We start from the raw sequence: 23,765 nt of genomic DNA, 5'->3' as shown, positions 1-23,765 counted from the left end.
CCAATCCACTGTTTATCTCACATATAGGGCTGTTTACATCCACCACTTCCTCCCTTTCTTTTCATGAGAATTAAGATGTCGAACATGCAAATGCTTGGCAAAAACAATCCAAGGTGATTCACATAAAACTCCCTGAGATTTCAAGCAATACAATATTTACCTTTCATTAAATTCATTAATAATAAATGAGACAATTGTATGTATAAATGTAGAGTAAATGGTTTCAAGGGTGGGTAAACATAAAATGCATGGTTGCAGTTAGTAACTTTGCAACTACCGGTACATGTCAACTTATTCTAACTCTAATCCTACCAGTCTACTAATACTCTACTAATACTCTAATGAGAGTTAGTAGACATGTAGGTGCAACGTTACTGTAGTCAACAGAATGTGTTAAAGGGACCATCAAAATAAAGTGAACCCTTTTTTTTTCTAGCTGATGAACAATAAAAACATTGATAGCCAATCAGAATCCATTCTGCTTGAGCATTACAGAGACCGATAACAACTGCAGCGCATGCTTATAATAAACAACGATATTATCTATTGGTGTGGACACTAATATAGTTTTTGTTGTAGTTATTGGTGTGAACGGCCCTTTAAACTTATACTGTAATTCCGGCACTGGTTTAATAGCTGCACATACTATGCAGCCGTTATATGCCAGATGTCACATGCCCTCCTAGCTTTTTACAGTGCTGTGTTAAAACACTCATAATTGCTCATTTTAGTGACTGATCGTTATCAGAATTGTTTTTTTTGCAATGGGACATCCTACATAGTTTAAAGTCCAGAGAGCTGTGAACATAATCCTGCAGTTGTTATTGTTTTGTGAAGCATGTCTCTATCGCCCGAGGTGCTCAAAACTGGCTCTGTGTGTTGGGAATGCCTGAGGTACTAAAACTGCCATCAACGATTTGCATATAGGCTTTAAGTGCTACAAGGCAGGGAGCAGGAACATGTGTGGTGCACACTTGATAATTACAAGATACTGCTGCTGGCATTAAGCTTAACTGTATTCAGCATTTTACAAGACACGTTGCAAATGGGTTTAATTCATTTTAATAAATTTGACTCCACATCAACCTAATGAAATATAGGTAATGTATTGCTCATAGATTTTTAATGAGTAGTTTGGTATTTCCCAACCAGGGGTAGACCTATGTGTACCGCAGGACTTAATAAGCACAGTTACTATGATTTTGTTTAAAAAGTTAAATGCATGACAAAAAATGTTAGCAAACACTGCATCCATCCTAATCAAGTAATGATTTCTCTCCAGGCCCAGCTCTTTAAGCATGGGAAACGTGATGACTTCCTGCAGTATGGTGTGTATATGTCTTATAGGTCTTTCTTTGGTCTCTATAAAGCCAAAACATACAAATAGATAAATGTTCGCTAATCTGTACCATTCGTTCACAGCCCCCACAGTGCTTCAGTGCCTGAACCAGAAGAGAATAGCTGAAAGTAACCAAGCCACGTTGCGTAAGCTGGGAGTAAAAGTTGTCCAGAGACTTGGCTTGACCTGTCTAAAACCACGTTTGGCCAAATGGAGGTAATGGAGGAGTGACCGACTGACAAAAACAAAACAAAAACATAAAAATGAAACAAGGAATGCTCAAAAGTGTTAGCTTGTTTGTAAGCATTTTGTATGACTGCATCCAGATACCAGAGAGGAAGTCGATCACTCGCAGTGAACCTGGCCCTGTCTTCTGTCACTGGAAGTGTTGAGGATACAAAACCTGATCTAGAGTCTGTCAGTCAGGAGGAAGACTATGACATACCTCAGGAGGTAGAGAATGTCATTGGTAAGTATCCAGGCATATTTCCATTTCTGTTTGTTTTGTTTGCTTAATATTTAAATGCTATCTTGTTAATGCTAATTTTCTTATTCGTTGTTGCAGAACAACTGTTGGTGGGACTGAAAGACAAAGAGACAATAGTGCGATGGTCTTCTGCAAAGGGGTGAGAACAGTCAAGTTTATCAAATACACTTTGTTTGATTTTGTCTGTCTTGGCTTGGTATGACAGTGCCATGTTTTAGTGCCACATTTCTCTGTAATAATCTCTAGAGTACTAAAATTATTCCTTTTTTAACTGGTCTTTCTCTTTTTAACCACCTGCAGGATTGGAAGGGTGACTGGTAGACTACCTAAAGAGCTCGCAGATGAAGTGGTTGAATCTGTTTTGGAGTGTTTCAGGTGTGGCATGATATAACAGGAGTCTGAGATGTGATGATGTGAATCTCATCAAATACTTAGTAAGGTATTTTTTCTGCATGTTGCAGTTTCCAGGAAACAGATAATGCATGGCACGGGGGCTGCCTGGCTCTTGCAGAGCTAGGCCGGAGAGGACTGCTGCTTCCTTCGCGTCTTTCAGATGGTTGGTTTGTATTCTCTTTTTTATTCTCTATTGTATTAAATTTGAAAACTATTTGTTTTAAGTTTACCGACTGACATCAATTATTGCTGTAATCTTAATCTAAACAATGTAACTCCCCTTGATCGTACTCAGTACAAAACATTCACAAGCAAACATACTTCAGTTTATGCAAACACTTTATTCAAATACTGCAAGTTTGACTAGCTTCTTTATTAAAACAAAGAAAGAAATGCCACCACCCAGCTCCCTTTAATGAATTGATACATACTTTTGTAAGTCTGTCAAAGAGCAGAAGATTTTCAGTATACAATCTGGGGTGCCTTCTTTTTCCAATCAGTGCATAATGTTGTATTTTGGAAGTATCTACATTTGCATGCATTAGCCAGACGCTTTTATCCAAAGCAACTTACATTGGATTAAATTGATACATTTTACCATTTATGCATAGTCTTTGAATGGCTGAAAGATGTTGACCATCTCTTCCTGTAAAGTCTCTTTGAGTATTGATATTTTCACTGGAACTCCTTTCTATCAAATATTTGAATTGCAGCAGTCCATTATTTTGAAATCTCTGCATCAGCAGTTTTGCGACCTCTTTCTTTGAGTTCGGGACGGTTCTTTTACCTTTGCTCTTTTGGTATTGTGCCTCAGAGGTCTGTTGTTTGCCCGTTTTTGTCCCAGCACCCGTGTGTTCTGTTTGGGTATGTCTGGAGTGTCTTTTACTGGGCAGTTGTCTGGGGGAGGATGGTGATGGCTGTTCTGGCCCTCTGCCATTTCTTGTTGATCAATAGAGGAGTCCATGATAATGTCCCTTGAGCTAGCTAGCTGACACAGAGCAAAGGCCGCTGAGTGCCTCTGGTCACATGGGTCTAGGTCTTGTTGTCTGGGTGAAGCAATTGTGGATTCCTCAACGTTTATGAGGGTTTGTCTTTCTGGAGTTTTTGAGCCTGTGGTGTTGGGCAAGGCTTGGTTTTTGGACTGTCCCCTGAGGCAGAGGTTGAGCGGTGCCTCTTGACTACTTTCTGAATCATAATGGAGCTCTCGGTCAGAGTAGTGGTGTGTCATGTGATTGGATGCGGCCTGGTCCCTCTTTGAAAGGTTAAGAGGACCTGGCTCCTCCTCATTTTCTTCATCCGCTTCCTTTTCTGATGAAATCTCACTGCCTCTTGTAGAATCTGTAGTTTGTGGGTCATTCCTAGAAAGAGAAAACAAGATACCAATGTTATTTCAAGTTCTGTAAAGATTAGGGAAACCATTAACTTGCTTTATTTGACTGTCAAATAAAGTGTCTTTGGGGCCTTTATGTCTCACATAGTTTACCTACCTCTCTCTCTTTTGTAACATGTTCTCTTGAGGTTGTCCACATGATTTCTCTGTTAAGTTGTCGGTTGCTGTAGTTGCCCCTTGTAAGACATGCTGTGATTGACTAACTGGGAGTGACTCCCCATGGGAAGCGAGCCTAACTGTAACCGGGATACGCTGGATGACATCTGCGGTACTGGGCCTGTCTGGCGACCCAGAGGCGGCACATCCTGCTAAAGGACTCTGGCGAGTACCTTTGTCTCCTGGACTGTGCTCTTGGACAGCCCTGTCCTCAGGAAGTCTGCTGTAAGAATCCGGATGAGATATGGGGACCAGGTGTCCTCCGTACTCTCGAGGATAAAATCTGTTGCTGTATACATCCAGAGGAAGATACCTAGTTCTCTGTAAGGACATGGATAGTTCAGGGTGTTGGTAGACGCTGTAGGGTAGAGGTGGTCCGGGTATAATAGAATGAGCATATCTATAGTGATAAGGGTGGAGAAGAGAAGGACTAGGCGGGACCACCAAAGGTGATGGCACCAGAGGTCTCTGGGTCTCCCGGGGTGTGAGTTGGTAGGCAGAGGTGTTTGCTTGGTTGTGTGGGTAAGGTGTATAAAGGGAGTGCAAGGGCCTCTCAGGTACCATGTATGAAGGATAGTCTTGTATTAGAGGAAGAAGAGGTGCTGTGGAAGCAGGTGGGACCCAAGGTGCCATTTGATTGTAGAACTGAGGAATGGGTGAAGATGTTTGATTGTCTCTGCGTGGAGACAGAGTTTCACTTTCACCTGTTCGTGCAACTGGTGAGAAAGCCGAAGATAATTTGTTCTGTGCAATGTCTATGTCTGGACTTTTGTCCCTAATCTCACGGACTGCTTCTGGGACTTGCTTGTTGACCTCCTTGATGGGACTTTCAGGCTTTTGTCTTGTTTCCTTAACCATCTCCTCTTGTTCAGCCTTGTCACTGATCCTTTCTATAGGTTTGCTTGCTTCAGCTTCCAGGGGTGGCTCTTTACTGTTGTGGTTGAAAGGAAGATTATTCTGGGAAGGTCTGGTTGTTTTTCCTGTCTGTTCCATACGCTGAGATACCAGAGAGATGGAGTTCTTGCAAAGGTTGTACTTCATGTGGTTGAAGAGATGAGACTTGATGTTGCAGGTGAAGGGACATTGGAAGCACTGATATTTGAATGGTTTGCCAGGAGGGCGTGGAATGTAATGGGGTTTCTTCGGTTTTCTCCCCTGGAGAATATCCATACTTGTGCAGTTGTTCCAATCCAATACTGTGCGGTTTGTCAGCTTTATCTGGCAACAGAAGAAAAAAAAATCATTAACAGTTCTGCCACACACTGGACCAGAGCATCTGCTGTTTGTTGGGTCACTACTTTAGGTTTATATAAAGGGAGTTTGCATGTTCACAGTCCCTTAAGCTTTTCAACTAGTTTGTAGCAGTTCTGTATTGTTCGCTGGCCTGCGTGTTAGCATGGCATGCTCTATCTGCACTAGTGAAGCCAGGGTAGGCCTGTAGAAACATGCTACCCTTCATCAAAACCTGATGGCGTGGGAAACCACATACACCTGTTTCCCATGACCTTGCTTGCAAGATACAAACTCCAGACATTTAAAAGTTGATTTCACTCGCACTGTAAATGTAGAGAAGCTACCAGAGGTATTAGAATGGAATTTCATCTGTTATAAAATTAGTAATCAATTGGACTGTTTCTGTGATTGAAAGAATTGGCTTCTACAATTCTTCACTACAATGAGGATGCATAATGGTCTGGTAAGTGTGCAAAGATTTTGAGGCCTGAAGGTTTGTATAGGGAAGCAGAATATTGAAGAAAGAGATTGCCTGGCAAGTTATGCAGAAAATGACTCCGCCTTAAGGAACCTGTTTGTCACACACTGTCGCAAGAAGTGGTGGCTCAGGTTTTGACTCCCATGTTTCATATCAAGCCGCTCCCTCCTTAAGGCACAAATTAAAAGAACGTTTCTGTATTGTGAAATTTTATTTTGCTGTATTATGCGTTGTTTCCTTGTTTCCTTGATCAACTCTTCTATGGGTACACGGAAATCTTGTGATATTAGCGTAAAACGAGAATTGTTGTCAATTTTTGACTGTGTACATTTTTTTGTATATTTGTACAACCACATGACAAATGCAAAAAGAGTATTTTCTGCCAAATGTGGTCTAACAGGTGCATCTGTAGTCTCCTGTAGAAACACCTGCTACAAAGTACATCAGCCTTAACAAATGCTAGTACATACAAACAGCAATAAGAACAGTTGCCATTAAAAATCTTAGTGATTTAGCTTTTACAGCCTTACCTGTTATCAGATTCCACGTGATGTTGGAAGTATTGTCAATGGATTATGTCCACAGCGGACCTCCTGAAGTTTATGACAATCCCACAGTAGAACAGTTTGGCTGAAATGATTGTCCTTGAACGCAGGTGTCTGCTCTTTAGGTGTTCTGTCACGTTTCTGATGAGTCTGATGAGTCTCTTGCTTTCTGAGGTGTTGACTCTGTGGGGTGGAGTCTATGCCCAAGCAGTAGAGCCCTGAGGCAGCATCAATGTGCCTAATATTAGGCAAGCCCCAAGCCACGATACATTGCAAGTTTGCCTCCTGTCTCACCTGTTAGTGAGCGTCCACTTGGACTAGAAGCCAGACAAGACTGTTTGTGGCTTATGTTTGCCTGAATGGTTGAATTAGCCCAGGAGTGGTAGAGTTAGGTGTGAAGCAGGTTTGAGGATGTTGTCAGAGGGGTGTGGAGATATTGAGGACAACCAGTGAGATTTGCATGGAGCCAAATGTGTGCTGCACCTGATGTGTCTTTACAGCATGATTATGAAAATCTTTGTTCTGAGCAGTTATTTACGCTGGATCTCAGTTTGTATACATTTAATGGTAAAGTTTTGTGTTTTGAAATTTATTTAGCATTAATTTGCACATATAGCATGAATCATAAACTCTTAATACTTCAAATTCTGGCCCCACCTAAGTTTTAGGAAGAGAGTTCCTTGTAATAAAGGACCTTCCAAAAGTCAACTATCAATACTCTCCTCTTCGTTGGTGTGTCTGTGTTTATTTATGCACCACACACATTATATTATGAATATGTTATATTTTATATTATATAAAAAGTTCAAAAGTTTGTAGTCAGTACGATTATTTTTAAGAATGTAATTTTTTTGACATTTATAATGATACAAAAGATTTCTATTTATCTAAGAAACCTTATTATATATTAATAATTGTATGTATGTATGTACAGTAGTCAACATTTGAAGTGGATCAAAAAAGTTCATCAAAGTTGTCCTAAGACAAGAACGGGTATTATTCAAAATTCATGTATAACTTTGATGAAAGGTTTTGATCCACTTCTAATGCTGACTACAGTATATGCATGTATGTATATTTTAATATTTTATATTGCAAAACTAATGATTTTTGCATACTAATGTTTTGTCTCTGAATCCTACAGTGGTGCCTCTGGTTCTAAAAGCTCTGATATATGACGAAAAAAGGGGAGCATGCAGTTTGGGATCAAATGTACGTGATGCAGCCTGTTACGTGTCCTGGGCTTTCGCCCGTGCCTATGAGCCAAGCGAACTAAAGCCTTATGTCAACCAGATTGCCAGGTACGATCCTAACACCACCACTGACTGAGACATTATGCATGTTATTTATGCCATTCATCAAATTTGCTAATTAAGTTACCAACCTTAAGTATCTCATGCCATACCATGTGTGCTACAGACCTACATTTCGCCCTGAAAAAAAACAAAACAATCTATTTAATATATTACTCTTGGCTCTTAATTCACAGAGCTAACTTTACTATGTTATTTATTCTTTTAAATAATCCAACTCAATAGATTTCCTGCCTGGCAGGCGTGTGGATCAGATCTAGAGTAATTCATCTTAAATATGAATATATGAAAAATGAACATAAATTCTTTCTCGACTCTGGATAGCAAACTGACTCCTTGTTCGCCCACTATTTATACAAGCACTTGGCGTAACCTTTCTTAGATCTCTGTTAAGGTGTTTTTGGATGTTCTCCAGTATGAAAGCTCTTTGCACCACAACCAACTGTGGTGAGAGCTGATCTGGTGTCAGTGACGAGTGAAAATGACAGCTCAACTTGGGTGGCCCTTGACAATACGGTTACACTTTCTCTCCAATGAAAATATTTTTTATGTAAGTGAGGTTAGGCTGTGGAATTTGATTAGGGAGGCTGGGCAGCAGATCTGCAGCACCATACTGAGGGCTATTTGTTCTTTAGTCAGAAAGCCCTACAGTGTGTGGCAAGATGAATGGCCATTTTTTTTTCACCTCACTACCTAGTAATTATTTTCAGAACATTCTGTCACAGCAAATTATATTTGAAAGAAGATTACGGTTTGATATAATTCTATCTTAAGTATCCAGGGTTTTTTTTTTTTCTCACTTTATGGACATATATAGAGAAAGTTTTAGTGAGATTTAAAGGACAAGGTTTATAAGAGCCTCCTCTCATACCTGTTCTCCTGGCTGTAGTTATTTACCGCCTTAACCAGTTTATACACCTCTTACAGCTCAAAACCTCTCCCTACTGAGGAAGTACAGTTCATTCGGTTGGTCTGTGCATCTGCCAGAAAATTAAAGTACTCAGTATGAGGAGCAACAACAATGAACTGTAATGTACATTTAGCTTTTTCAGCTCTAATTTATGATATAATAAAAAAAAAATTAGCAAGGCCATGCTGCTACTTAAATCTGTTTTGTACCTTTAAAATGTACTGACAAACACCATAATAATACGGGAGGTAAAGAGAAGTCCACATGATGAATCAAAATTCATCACAAGTTGCTTTTTTCACATGCTGAAGTAAATACTAATATATAGAAGGTGTGCACAGTGTCATAAAAAAAAAAATCATGGTAACACCCAACACTAAAATACTGCAATAATTTAATAACATCTTATTAAATTATATGACCCTAATGTACACAACTGATAAAAAAAAACTAAGAAATATTAAAACCGTCTGTTTATGGCTTTTCACTGTAAATTATCAGATGATTTGTCCCTTTTTATTTCCAACAACTGTTAAACAGTATTTTACTGTAAAATTAAAGTAATTTTGGAATGTACGGTTAGAAATAGATCTATTACAGTTTGTTTCCCGTATATAGTAAGGCTTATAGTAAGTGCGGCTTATTGCATTTAACTGGCCAAATACACACAAAAGTTAAGTCAGAATGCCCATCTTGGCAAGTATCCTCATAAACACTGTCGGGTAAGTGAACGTAAACAGTTGAGAAAGAAAACGTCTAACAGTATACTAGATTCATGCATTCGATCTTAAAGTGACAGGAGCCTAATAATCCTGCTGCCGTCTGTGTCATTAATGTTAATCAAACAAAAGACAAAGAAATTCACTCTGCTCTTGACTGAATTACATTTGTAACTTTAATTTTAAGGATTCCTCTTTTTAATTTAGTTTATTCAATGTAGTATTTCTGTACCTGAATACAACTTTCATTTGTTTCTTTATTCTGTTGTACAAATTACAATGCTTAGCATTCAGGCATTCATTCATGTGATATTATGTTCTCTGCATGGAGGAACGTCTGGCACACTCACAGCTTAACTTTTTGTTAAAACAAATAGCATTAATAGTCATTGATTTTAGTTAAGGTATGTTATGATACATTTTAACATGGATTTGTATTCTTATTAGGGCTGTTAAACGATTAATCGCGATTAATCGCATCCAAAATAAAAGTTTACATAATATATGTGTGTGTATGGAGTATAATTATTTTCTCTATATAAATACACACACATGCATATATATTTAAGAAAAATGTGATATTTATATATAAAATATTTATATATAATATAAATTATATATAATATAAATATATATACACAGTATATACATGCAAATATTTCTTAAATATATACATGCATGTGTGTGTATTTATATATAGAAAATAATTATACACCGTACACACACATATATTTTGTAAAAACAAAATTTTATTTTGGATGCGATTAATCGCGATTAATCGTTTGACAGCCCTAATTCTTATTTTACATATGTATTGTACATAGACTTTTAATTGAACATTAGATCATAAATAATTGTCTCAAAAGTCATGGATAAGTGATGAAAATGTATAGGAAAAAATGTGTATGAACCCTGGATGAACCTGACAAAAGATGACAAACTTCCCAAAGTTGATCATTTTAGATCATTTTCATTTAAAAAATTACAGGAATATGTCACCCTACGCCGTCATGTTATTACAAACAGGAATGCAAACCTGAAATGAGAACCATTAACCAATGAGAACCACTCCCTTTGATTTGTCAAAAAACAAAACAAACAAAAGAACACAAAGTTCCCAAAAAAAATGAAGAATCTTCATGTGGCTTTTTTACAGTTGAAGCTCCAAAAAGGACAACAACAACAAAAAAGTCTTCTGAAGTCATATGGTTGTTTTGTGTGACAATGAAACCAAAATAATTACTTGACAGTCTTCACTTCTGCCAAAGCTCTAAACTGGACTGCAAGTTTTTGTGGACTACAACAGTTGCACACCTGCTTAAAGATTCTTCAAAAATTTAGCAATGCCTTGATACACGTGACTGATGAGATTTTTTTTTTTTACACTAATTTTCTGAGAAAATCTGCCGAGTGAATTTAATAATGGCAAAATGTGTTAACCAATGCTGAGAGTACTGTGCTGTTATTGGTAGCTGAAAGCATTATCAAATTATATAAAGCTTAAATACTGAATAAAAGGACAAGCAAGGGGTGGAGGCTGTGTAGACCTAGTTAATTCTTTGGAAATCTGCACAGATTCCATGTGGTTGACGTATGAAAGAAAATTAGTTTGTGGTGTTCTTTCATATTTCACTGTAGCATCAGATGTAATGGATCATTGCATTCTTATTGCTGAAATTAAATGTCATTTTGGATCAAGGTCAGATCTTTCTTAGAAAAAAAAGAAGGTTGTGACCTCATGTTTATGCTTTTCTGTTTTGTAGCTTTAGGTTCGGTGTTAAAATGACATCTAAGCAACCAGGACTAAGTGTTTAATTTTTGGTTTGGACCGAAAGAACCAAGAGAACCGAACTACAAGTGTGAACACACCCTTAGGGCTGTCACTAACAACTATTGTGGTAATCGAATAATCTGTTTAAAAAAAAAAAAAATAGACGATTAAGTGAGTAATCAAAAAAAAAAAAAAAGTTGTAATAAAAATTACAGTGCAGCACTTTGCTATGAAACACAAAGCGCACTTTATATGTGTTCCCAAATGCACGTTATTGGAACACCAAACAAACAGCACATGCAGAGACTGAGTTTGTGTGGAGCAGCATTTACTGTGAGTTGAGCCGCTCTTAAGGCACTGGAAGAAATGCACAACCTGCACGCATATATACTGTATAATTAAAGCACCACGCTTTACTCAGAAACCTGCAGCACATCTATGTATTTAATTTAATCACAACCTTTAGGATTCCACAATAGCACTATGCAGGGCTGCAACTAACGAATATTTTGATAATCGATTAGTTGGTCGATTATTACTTCGAATAATCGGATAAAAAGGTTAATGTTTTTTTTTTTTTTTTTTTTTTTTTTTTTTTTTAACTAAACGCAATATTCCACATCCTGCCCAATGTTGGCCTTCAAACAAATGTGCCAACTGAATGCTATGAAAACTTCAGATATATTCACTGTATATCTATGCTATACATTATGAGTTATAAAACAAAAAAGGACAGTTTAAATCTCTGCATTAAAAATTAAGATATTAAAAAACAATATAAACACAAACTCAGTGTTAACATTAGAGGAATGCACACTGTTACTGTCACTTGTAAATGTTAGAAACGTCTTACATTTATATTCAATTGCACGGTTATTCCTTTACAGTTACTACTCTCATAAAATACTTACGTGTAGACTTTTAAACCTAAATGTAACATCCAACAACAGATATTTCAGCTAAATTAATATTTTTGCGCTGTATATTAATTGTCTCCTCCTTTAATGTGCCGGCGCTCATTCGGTAAAGTCTGTCAGTCAGTTTAACGCAGACTGTCAGGACGAGCCTTCATGCAAAATGGAAATACTCACGTGAATTTGTAACATTTACAGATAAGGATATAACCGTAAAATGCAAGTTTTGCACTGAGGAAACACTATCTCACACATTAAACAGCACAATCTGTCAAAGCGCCTGACAGGGCAAACCACGTTAAACATCACGCTTATGCATTAGCTTGATGCTTAAAATGAATAATTCTCATGTTTTGGGCGGCTTGTTTCACGCACCAATCCCGCAACAACTCAATCCTTTTCCTCCGCTATTTTTAGATGCTTTTTGTCCATAGAAATGTGTTATTCAGTGCTGAAGTTTTTTGCATTGTGCATTAACTAATCAATAATGACATTCGTTGTCGATGATTTTCATTATTGATTATTATCGATTTTATCGATTAGTTGTTGCAGCCGTATAAAACTGAAATAATACGGTTTATGGATTCTCGCCCTTGAAATGCGCCATTTCCGGGTATTTAACCTAAATTAGGTATCGTAACAGCCCTAACAGTGAGTATTATTTCATGGATCTTTTTCAGAAAGTTAACGTTTTTTTCTGCGGTGTCCCACAAGGACGTTGTGTATTTCCTTTAACTCTGGTGCTTGCTATTATTACTCAGACTTATGGTTAGGGGTTTGCTGTGTAACTGTATTCTTTAATTCCTCTAGCAATTCTGGCATGTTTGGTTTGTGTGGTGATGTAGTGGTGATTCAGCTCGAAACGGTTTCATCAGCAGAAAGCATTTTTTCCCCTCCCAAGGTTCAACAGTAAGCCTTTCAGTCACCGTAAAAACATAATGATATTACGAGAATGACAGCTGAAAGATGCTCCGCTACTCCCCCTCTCACTGTTTAGGACAAGTTTGGGCCTGCATGTAACTGACTGTGCTTTTTCATTGCTCCTTCGGTTTGTTGGCCCTCCCCGCAACTTCCCTCCTCCCTACCCCCACGGTGCTGCCAGGTTTCGTCTGTTGTCGTGGGTTTCGGTCACCATTTGGCACCCAGTCTGAAGGCCTGTCGAGTCCTGTTCTAATTTCATCAGCAGTCATAGGCTGTTTTTTATGAGCTTACTGACGCTTTCAGAAACTGTGTCATTGCATGAAACTACGCTATTGTTATTTTTTTCCCCAATTCTTTTTTTATATATACATTACCATACAAAAGTTTGGGGTCCGATTTTTATTTAGACATTATTTCATTTAGCAAGGATGCATTCAATATCAAAAGTGACAGTAAAGACGTTTACGTTCTTACAAATAAATGCTGATCTTTTGAACTTTCAAAGAATCGTGAAAAAAAAAAAAGAATCACTGTTTTCACAAAAATATGATCGAACGGTTTTCAACATTGATAATGATAATAATAATAATAAATGTTTCTTGAGCATCAAATTATCACATTATAATGATTTCTGAAGGATCACGTGACACTGAAGACTGGAGTAATGATGCTGAAAATTCAGCTTAAACATCACAGGAATAAAATGCGATTTTTACAATATTTTAAATTAGAAAACTATTATTTTTCAATTGCAATAATATTTCACAATGTTACGTTTTTTACTGTTTTTTTTTAGTTATTTAAAAACTTGAAAAACAAAAGATGTTAAAATCTTACCTACTGCAAACTTTTGAACTGTAGTATATATACAAAAGTTTACCAAAAAAAACAGATTCTTAAGAATAATAAATCATCTATGGTCTCCTCTGTTTTTCACAGCATTTCACATTTTCTTTTTTGGGACACTTAATTTAAAGGAAAAGTTCTCTCAGCTATGATAAGTCTATCTTTATTTACTCTAACTAAATCGTGTTCCAAATATATATGACTTTCTTCAGGGGAACAAAAAGAGAAATTTGAAGAAGTCGTACTGGTCGCTCTGGTTTGTTCTTCAAACAAACGTATTATATGGCTTTGAAAGATTTGAAATATAGCAGTTGCATGAAGCACATTAATGAAACTCTTAAGTCTTGTTTGAATCTTAAAATATTCAGTTTCCATTCACTGTAATTGCATTTCTGTAGTGTGACCAGCACAATTCTTCTTCCTTTTGTGTGTTTTTTTTTGGAAGAAAGTAAGGAAGAACTATTTCTTACTACAACTGCACTGCACATTGCACAAGCCGAAGTTTTCAATGGTTTCCGTAAGGCGTTATTATAAAACAATAACAGTGACGTGTCTAGCCCTGCATGCATGTTCAGTCCCTGTCCATTTTATGCTGCTCCGGGCCACTATCAGTTGTTCATCGAAACCAACACGGCCGTGTTAAGCCCTTAGGCTTGTGCGTGTGTGCTGTGTATGTTTGTGTACTTCATTCTCCCAGGCTGTGAGTGACGGTGGGAATACCTCGAGGGCACGTTCACACAGCTCGATTGAGGAGGAGGAGTGGTGGAATAAAGGGAAAAGAGTGCAACAGGTTTATGGGGGCACTGAAATGGTAGATGAGTTTTGAGATGAGAACTACACACTTGTTTTTTAATAATATGCCTCATCACTGGGGGTGAAAGATGTGAAAGTTTAGAGCTGTACACGTTTGAGTGAAAGCGGTAAATGTGCGTTACCTCAGGCTGCCAAACTTACAAAATCAAGAGATAGGATACATGATATATAATAACAGTTGTCCTAAGATAGATAGATAGATGTCATTCTATCTATGATCTTTCATTTGTTTCTGCCTTTACAGTGCGCTGGTCATCGCAACTGTGTTTGACAGGAACATCACCTGCAGAAAGGCCGCATCTGTGAGTTTATCCTGAAATTCTTTTTAAAGCTGCTTTAAAAACAATTCCACAATAAAAAAAAAAAGCTAATACAGATTAGAGATGAACATAAAGGTGTATATTCAATTCTAATATGCATTCCTTTTTTGTAACTGTGGAAATGTTTCTGAAGTATTTAAAAGCATTAGCGTTTTTGACAAGGAGTTTGCTTAATGTAACATCTGGAAAGGAGAAAGTATTGTAACAGGGAAACAAAATACACACTTTTGCATACAATAAGACATTTTAGAAAATGTAATGTTTGCTTCCTTTTCTTTTAGGCTGCTTTCCAAGAGAATGTGGGCAGACAGGTACGACGAAAAAGAAATACACTTACATATTCAGATCCATTATTAACACCTGCACTGATTTGTAGTGCAACTGTGAAGCCTGCCGAGTCTGTGTGTCTAATCTGATCCCCTGAGATATCCTGTCGCCACAGGGCACTTTCCCCCATGGCATTGACATTGTCACAGCGGCGGACTACTTCACGGTCGGTAACCTGAATAACTGCTACTTGACCATTAGGTAAGGAGTAAGGAGGTGACAATGTGTGACTAAGAGCTGTTTTGCTGTGCTTAATTAAGCTCCATTGTTCCTCAGTGTACATGCCTCAGGTAGATCAATCATACACCCCATTTCTCAGAACAATCAGACAAATCAAAGCACAATCACGGTATTTTTTGAATGCATCTATGAGTGAAGCAGTGGTTACGCTGTCTTGTCTGTCTTGTCCTTTTCTTGTGTCCCACCCTTCTGAAAAATGCTACCATTTGACTGTGTCATCTCAATGTAGTGAAAAAGCAATGTGAAAAATGCTAGCCTTAGGGAGCAAAGAGCCACACTCGAGTCTTACCGCTGAAAAGATGGGTCTCGGTCTGCTTTCCAGCGAACTCTGGTGCAGTTCCACTGAAATATGAACGCAACAAAAACAGGACATGATGACACAAGATTCAACCCTAAAAAGGACAGAATTCTCAATACAAGCCACACCTGTTTTTTCTCGGCATAGTCGCGATGTTGCCCATCACAGTTGGATACTGGCATCAGAACTACGTCTCCTCGCAGCAGATCTTCGTTTGTGTGTGACGGAGGGATTCCTGCTGCTGTTTTGACTCCTTTACACATTTTATAAGCTCTTCACAAGTTGTCAGTTCCATCAAAAACCATCATATTTAGGCTAGGCACACACAACGAGCGCATTTAGCCCAGAACACAGCATTGTTTCCAATGTGCGACGAGGTCTGTCGCAACATATACATCGTAAACGCCTTTTTTTTGCTTTGTATCTTAAGGTTCTGTGTTAAAAATGACAGTGTGAACGCAAAGCGAACCAGAACTAAATGTATTTTCTTTTTTGGTCTGGACCAAAGGAACCAAGAGAACCGAACTACAAGTGTGAACACACCCTTAAAGTTGACATATGATAACAGTCCCCCTAGCAGTCTGGACAAACCTTTTTAGTAAACATATGCTTTAAAACAGTAAAACTGGGCCATTCAGAAACTCTTGACATCAGAACAATAAGCATGCTAAAGGTCTTTTCACACCTACTGTAAAGATCTTTTGTTTTGGGACTTATTTTCTTGTTCGATTCAATTTCTTTTCAAAACATTCCAAAATGTGTTTATGCAAGTCACATGTGACGCACCCGTTTGTTCTACATAGCTTCATTCATCAAGATGGATTGACAAGTTCGTTTTGTGGAGTAACTGTCATTGCACACACACGCATACAGTACAAATGCATATAAGCTATGATTCTTCCTCAAACTGATTTCGAGACCATTTGGTTGGGTTGATTTCTCAGCTCAAGCTAATTTGAGCCTCCAAATTCCCTAGCATATGACCGCCTGCATGCATACCCACATGCATATGAACAAATCATAATCCTTATCATTTACATATGTGGCCTTTAGTACAGTAGCAAAATCCGCCTCTTGAAGACTAACAGTCAGAAATGGCTGTGTAAAACTAATTTACGATTTTTTTCAGTGTCTACATCGCTGGTTTTGAGGAATACACCAAACCCTTAATTGACCACTTGGTGGCTATGAAAATCAATCACTGGGACGGGTAAGTAATTGTACTGTTTCAATTGGATTTTTTGGTTTTATAACTTAACTAAATCTGTATTCGCATTTATTAGGGTGATCAGAGAGCTGGCCACGAAAGCACTGCACAATCTAACTGCCCAGGCTCCTGAATACATGGCCAACACAGGTGAGAATAATGTTCATTTTGTCAGCTATATATTTTTTCATTTAGTCTTATGTACTTTTCAGTTTTTTCATTTAGTCAACATTTTCCTGTTTTTGTTTAGTCAAGCTTTAGTTGACTGCATAATGCATAATGGTTAAACTGATAATAACGATTAGTTTGCTCAAGATCATAATCAAGATTGTAGTCATTTGCGAAATTTATTTTTACTTGTCATCAGAATTTTTGCACTTTCCATCAAATCAGACAAATCTGATTTGTTCTGATCTGAGCTGTTGACGTAATGTCAAGGTTTAATTTTCCTCATTTTAGTTTCTGATTTATTATGGGCTATTTATCATATAAATTAACACACTCTCTACATTATGAAAACTGGTTAAACATGAAACGTCTCTCAAAAATTAAAACAGTGAAATTCCTAATAGTAATTCCAATAATTCCTTTCATGTTTTTATATTAAAACAACAGAAAATTCAGCAACCACAATCGCAAACAACATACGCAAGATCCATGTTTGGATTTATTACAGTTCGTCACTGAGAAAGCGTTTTCAATTAATCCCTCTGGAAGTTGAGCCAGCGCAGCGTGAAGCTTAGCTTTCATAGGAATGACCTGGAAATGCTCACTCTGCTCCGCACCAGTGGACACTCATTTTACTTTCCGAATTAGCGGTAATTCGGGGAAGGCAGTTGCTTAATTGGTGGGTTCATTATTATTCATAATGAAAAACACAACAGTTTTCAGTTTCCCTATTAGCATTGGGTTTAATCCAAAATATTGCCAAATAGGCGCTTTTAAGGCCTGTTCACGCCGGGACGCGCGAAATTCGCCGACGTTTAACGCCTCGTGACTAAACAAAGGGCGCCAATGTGAGTGTGCACACCGGCGCGAAAAACGGCACACGTAAAAGCGTCATTTTTAAAAAAAAAAAACGCCTCGGGTTAGTTTTTTTGGTTTGACGCGCCGCGTCAAAAACTATCCGACCAATGAGATTGGCGCTTTTGTTCACGTGTCTGGAGCTTCTGAAGTTACAGTAAAACACAACTTGGGGGCGCTCAAACACAAAACGGTTTTGCCGAGCACACATACGTAACGGCGAAGAAAAACGCGTTGAAAAACGCTGGCGAATAACGCGAGCCGATATTCGTCCCGGTGTGTAGGGTAGGCCTGTCACGATAACAAATTTTGCTGGACGATAAATTGTCCAAGAAATTATTGCGATAAACGATAATATTGTCGTTCTGAGACCATTTTCATCTAATATAATGATAATGGCATAATAATGCAGGTACACCTTTTCAAAGATCTATAAACTTTTATTTCTTAAGAATATTAAACATTGAAAACAGAAAACATTTTACATATCCACAAAAAATGAACAAAGCAACCAAAAACAATAAAAGCAATGGACTCTCAGTGTCTGTTAACAAAAAAAATTCACTTGAATAAATACCAAAAACAATAACTAAAATGGATGTAAACAAAATTGCACTTCAAAAAATATTAAACATTAGGCTCAGACATAAATAGTGATAAATTCCATAACAGGCAAAACTGCCGGTTAGGACCTTTGTAGACAAATTTTAAAAAGCCTCAACAGGCCATTTCACACCATTCTGCACTGTCCTCCTGTGTCGACTAAACGCCCGAGTGATTGTGTACTGTCGGGAAGACGGAGACGCACTTTAATGCGTGTGTATGCTACGCACCGAAAATACTTGGTTAGGATTAGGGGTGAGGAGTGCGTGCGTATTACACGCCATAAAGTGCGTATCATATGCACGCAAAAACTATTTTTGGTGTATGAATGGCACGAGAAAAATAACATTTGTGGTATAGATACGCATTTTCATGAGATCAGGCTCGCTATCGCGTTTGGCTTTGAAACCAATTCCATCTTTTTCTTTTTTTCCCCCTCCAACTCACAACTAGCGTCTTCTCTCTCTCCCGGCAGTCGCCGCAAGCAATCCCGCTTTCCCATACAAAGACCATGTGACTGACAAGCGCCGCCTCCCCACACAAAGACCATGCACCTGACAAGAGGGTTCACTCCTCCTATACGCTAAGGAACCGAGAGTGGTCATCCACCAGAGAATGTCTTTGGTAGAGAGAGAGAGAGAGAGAGACGAGGAAAACAAACAAGCATGCAAATGGAAATGGAAATGGCAAATTATCACGGCTGGAAAAATTATCGAGCTCATTTTTTTTATCGTGCGATTAATTGATTTATTGACTATCGCGACAGGCCTAGTGTAGGGCCCTTTACATTTTGCTTTGAAACCAAATCTTCCGCCATCGTCTTGTCAGTCAGCTGAACTCGCCTCACTCTTGTCGTGTGATAAATGAAATGTTACTCTTGTTGCTGATCTATGCTACGACTCTCGTTCGGCTCACATTGAAATGAGCAGACATGTTCAGTTTTTAATTGTTCTCTAACTGAACTAAATGAGTTGTATTACTATAAAAAAATCAAAACGACGGTTGGGGGCGGTGATGTAATCGGTGTGCGGCTGAACACCACGTAACACTGGTAACACTGACTATATCAACAGGCTTGCTGCTATAGTCGGTTATGACGTGGTGTCATCTCGTAATTTTTCGCCATAGTTTTCGTCTGTACACATACAGCAAACCCAATCCTTCAACACAGCTTTTTCACCTCTACACAAATGCCTAAAATGTTGTGCCATCTTACCTTTATTTTTGATTTCAGTTTTACCCCAGCTGCTGCCCATGGCGACAGGGATGGATTTACACCGCCGTCACGGCGCTATCCTGGCCTGCGCTGAGATCACTCATGCTCTCTATGAGCTGGCCTCCCAGAACAATAGGTTACACCCGCTTTTATTTATTACAGCTTTGCCTAACCATAACTTTATTTTATTTAAAGCATTTGTTTCCTTGTAGGTCAGTGATTGACTTCCTGTCCTCTGACACCATTGAAGGCCTTAAAGACATTCATCAAAAGGTCTGCAGAATTAGTCTCTTGTGTTATTTCGTGAAATAAAAAACAAAAAGCAGTTTTTTTGCAACTGATCCTCCATGTGTTTGTTCACTTTAGCTCTCTGACAGAAAACAGTACAGGTAAGCACTTGCTTCATAACCTGGCAATAATTGACATCAAAGCTTTTCAGGGGCACTTATTTTTTCTTATAGCGTGTAACTGATGTTTTGGTTTGTTTTAACCCTAGGGGATTTGGTGGAGAGCTAATGAGACCAGCTGGTAAGAAATAATATTTCTGTAGAATTGATTGTGATTCACGTGTTGAAATTATAAACGAATATGTAAGTGTGTGTGACATAAAGAAAGCCTCATTACTACTATAGCTCATACTAATGGTTAGTGGTTTGAACAAATCTTTAGCTTTCTGATACAGACATGAATAATACCTCAAATTAAGGAGAGGTGTGTACCACTTATATTTTTGCTCTGGCAGGAAGTGGTGGAAGGCGGGACCTACGCCATATAGGAACCTGAATATCAATAAGACTTAGGGTGGGCTCTTTTGACTTGGGCTAGTGCAAAAATCCCCTGGCAAACCACCAGAACATTTTCTTTAGAAGAAAATTACAGATGTCCGTGTTATCTGATTATATGGTGGTTTTGACGAAGACTCTGATCAACTCAATGAAAAACACCTTAAAGATCATATTTATGCGCCGCCTACAGATTATCATAATAATCATAAAAAGCACACACTGATTTTCAATAATGAGAGGCTTGACAGGTGTTCAGCACTTGGATTCACTTTTTTTTAAGTGCTGCATGTTTTAATTATTTATTATAAAATGGATAGTTCTGGTCCTTGATTATGACTGGTTGAGCTGTTTTCGAAGCTGTTTTAAATTACTCTACAAACATACACCTGTGACCGCATAACATCAGGATTACTGCGCCACTGCTTCTGTGGCCTGTGTCCAAAATCGCCCCATATACCCTTAAATATCACTCTATTTGAGAGGACAGCCATTTGTAGTGGTGTCCGAAACCATAGTGGACGTTATCGAGTGCACTCATTCAATCCCATTATGCACCCCAATAACGAGTGAACAACCGATGTGCGCTCAACGGCTAGAGAATACCCATAATGTATTTTGAGGGTCTCGCCGAATGAATTCCCGCATCTCGCCAGATGTCGCCCGCAGCTCAATCATCCATCCATCCATTTTCCAAACCGCTGGTCCAATGTGGGTACAGCGTAATATCATACAGGTATAAATTCATTTTTAATCGATTAATGTATTGTTTAATTAAGGTTTATACATGCCAGTTTATCTTTTCATCTTACTACTGGAGCTGCCAAGTTTCAAATGATTATTAAACAAGAAGCACAAACGATGCAAAAGCGGCAGCCCTTCCTGTGCTCGTTGTCAATCACTCCTTCGAATGGACCATAAAATGGGAGTAATGTAGGGAATAGTGAATGAGGGTATAGAGGACGGTTTCGAACACAGCTTATGTGTTGCAGCGTCTTTGTGTTGCTTGGCAAGAATTCGTTTCTGAAGAACTACATTGCTTGGCGGGAGAATAATATTTTTTTATCAATAGCATTACATTTTTGTGTCTTTGTGTTTATTTTATGAAACCTTGACGGGTATGTGGAAAAAACGTTTTATAAAAGCAATAATCCCAGTGGAGCTGTGATTTACAGTGAATTTAGAACAGCTGAAGGGGCTTTCAGGCACTCCGCTCCACGTCGTGTCTAACAACGCCTCTTAGCTCTTCTGAATTCACTGTAAACCACGGTTTCTTGGGGCTTATTGCTTTATTTGAAAAAATCTGTCTCAAGATGGAGCGGTCTGTTACATTAATTTAAAGCAACACCAAAGATTCTTTTGTACCTTAAAATAATGTTTCCAAAATCGTTTCAGTGGTTCATCAACTCGTAACAGGGTGAACGGCACTTCTGCATTCGCTTTGCGTCCCTCTATCGGCTAGAACCGCACTATGCAAGTTTGCCAGATAGGGTTGCTGATCTGTAGTTCGAATGAGACATAAGAAACTAAAAATTTGACTTGCTTTACGGCAAAGCATTACTACAGCCGATAGGTGGAGCCTATATAAAAAGTAGCCGTTTCTGATGTCGCAATACATCATACTTTCATAAAATCATGCAACATACTCTACCTTGTCTGCGGACATCGTTATTTCCAAAGCCGGCGTGCGACGGTAGGCTGTGGTAGGCAAAATTATTTGTAATGGACAATTCCGCTTCCAACCTGTAGGGGTTGAGGAAAAGTGGGAAGAGGAAAAGTGCTTTAGTGTTGCTTTAATAGAGCGTCACCTAGACTTGTAGTTGTTACAGAATTTCCAATTCAGCAAAAAGTCACTTAATGCATCATTTTAGTGCAGCTAGTGTTCTTATAATGCTATCTGATAAATTCATTAAACATCTTACCAATTTGGAATCAAGAAAGGTTTTTTTTTTTTTTTTTTTTTTGCATGGGCAAGCACTAGGGATGCACAGGTTGTATGTCGGCCACCACATTGGCATCGGCCAATGAGAAAATTTGTCCGATATATTAAAGTAAAATAATGGATTATTTTGTTCAGCTGAGACACTTCTGATGCACACTGTTCGCCTTAATGGTTTTGAATTGCTGTCATATAGGCTAAATCAAATTCTAATGAGAACACCATTATAATTGTGTGCTTGGTTGGGACATTGATTTAATGGTGAGAGTTGTTTTTGTAATTATTATAGTTTTGTAATTTTTTTTTTTTTTTTTTTCAAATTTGGATTTAGATTTATCAGCCAATATATCGGTTATCAGCTTTCAAATATTTTTTGAGGGTTATCAGAGAGTTATTTGAGTTGTTTCAAGAGTTATCGATATCGGCCAAAATTTTCATATCGGTACATTGTTTCTTTAAAAAATCAACCAAATTCTGGTATGATGACAGGTGGTTTAAGGGTGTGTGCATGAGTTTTTGATCAAATTAAAGATAAAATCAAGTTAAATGTTAAATATAATTAATTGGAAAAAGTATTTTTTATTTGATTCAAAGTGGAAATGCTGTCAAAAACTAATGGCACATAAATATCTTAAGAATCAGTGATTAATAGTTCAGGAAATAGAAGTTGAAGACATTGCAGATGGCCCAGTTACTTTAAACAGTTTTTTTTTACACCCTTTTCCTTTTCCTTTGTCTTTTTTTTCTTTCAGTCTGTGGCCTCATTGAAAAGCTCTCTCTCTCCAAGATGCCTTTTAAAGATGACCCAGTTATCAGTGAGTCAACCACACCTCTTTACAATTGCATTATTTAAATATGTTTGACCACAAATGTCTCACGGAGGAGTAATTGTTTGATGGATTTGTAATGTTGTCGACTTGTTTGTGAGATAATGTGTATTCTGATTTCTTTCAGCTGGTTGGCAATGGCTAATAGACGACAGCTTGAAGAACCTTCACCTGTTCTCCAGCGGTGCCAGACGGGGTATACAGGTACAGGCCCCACCTCAACACCCAGAGGGCCTTACAACTATACCGAATGTGGTCGTTATGAGAATATAATGTGTTTTCTGTAGGATGCCGCGGTCTCAGCATTGGCAGCGTTGTGTCAGCAGTGTTATCAGGTTCAACCCGGGGTAGCCGACCTGAAAATGCAAGGTACAGGAAACTAATTCATTTAACACAATAGCAGGTTGTGGTTATTATTATGATATATATTAACTCTTTCCCCACCAATGTCATATACCTTTTCCTGGGTCGACATTTCATTCGGTAACGTTAGGCAGTTTTGAATTACATCCTGTCGAATGTTTGGTGATCACGTTAGCTTACTTGTGTGTAAGCAATGCTTCTATCCACTCCTGGTTTACGCAGATCATCTTCCTCGCTTGTTTTTGGATCCGGAGACGCTTTACTATTTGAGAAGATCTGTAATAGCGCCCCCTACCGTATAACAGGGAAAACGCAGATTGCCGGAAAAACGTGTAAATGGCGGGAAAGTTGTTGTGTCATACATGACGGAAAATCTCGTCAATGGCGGGGAA

The 23,765-nt window shown here is 38.2% G+C and overlaps 2 protein-coding genes across 4 annotated transcripts in view; one reads left to right on the top strand and one right to left on the bottom strand.

Moving 5' to 3' along the window:
* tbcd (tubulin folding cofactor D) overlaps positions 1-23,765 on the top strand; it is a 47,713-nt gene that overhangs the window by 5,467 nt on the left and 18,481 nt on the right. For 2 of the 3 annotated variants that reach the window (XM_079867390.1, XM_079867391.1), the window contains exons 8-25: positions 1,283-1,328; positions 1,423-1,555; positions 1,666-1,808; positions 1,905-1,965; positions 2,127-2,201; positions 2,288-2,382; positions 7,166-7,322; positions 14,473-14,530; positions 14,830-14,859; positions 14,991-15,076; positions 16,543-16,623; positions 16,697-16,770; positions 19,481-19,598; positions 19,675-19,755; positions 19,959-19,990; positions 22,936-22,998; positions 23,138-23,214; positions 23,298-23,379. In XM_079867390.1, coding sequence (XP_079723516.1) covers positions 1,283-1,328; positions 1,423-1,555; positions 1,666-1,808; positions 1,905-1,965; positions 2,127-2,201; positions 2,288-2,382; positions 7,166-7,322; positions 14,473-14,530; positions 14,830-14,859; positions 14,991-15,076; positions 16,543-16,623; positions 16,697-16,770; positions 19,481-19,598; positions 19,675-19,755; positions 19,959-19,990; positions 22,936-22,998; positions 23,138-23,214; positions 23,298-23,379 — 1,492 coding nt within the window. Of the gene's footprint in view, positions 1-1,282; positions 1,329-1,422; positions 1,556-1,665; positions 1,809-1,904; positions 1,966-2,126; positions 2,202-2,287; positions 2,383-7,165; positions 7,323-14,472; positions 14,531-14,829; positions 14,860-14,990; positions 15,077-16,542; positions 16,624-16,696; positions 16,771-19,480; positions 19,599-19,674; positions 19,756-19,828; positions 19,852-19,958; positions 19,991-22,935; positions 22,999-23,137; positions 23,215-23,297; positions 23,380-23,765 lie in introns of all 3 variants that reach the window. The other variant, XM_079867389.1, reaches the window with a different exon arrangement.
* Positions 2,543-6,191, bottom strand: znf750 (zinc finger protein 750). Its single transcript, XM_079867654.1, has 2 exons — positions 3,707-6,191; positions 2,543-3,577 (listed from the first exon to the last, which is right to left on the bottom strand). Exons 1-2 carry the CDS (start codon positions 4,933-4,935, stop codon positions 2,959-2,961), a joined length of 1,848 nt encoding a protein of 615 aa, XP_079723780.1. The 5' UTR covers positions 4,936-6,191; the 3' UTR covers positions 2,543-2,958.

Source organism: Squalius cephalus (assembly GCF_949319135.1).
Source record: "Squalius cephalus genome assembly, chromosome: 1".
NCBI lineage: Eukaryota > Metazoa > Chordata > Actinopteri > Cypriniformes > Leuciscidae > Squalius > Squalius cephalus.
This window is presented reverse-complemented; position numbering and strand designations above follow the sequence as displayed.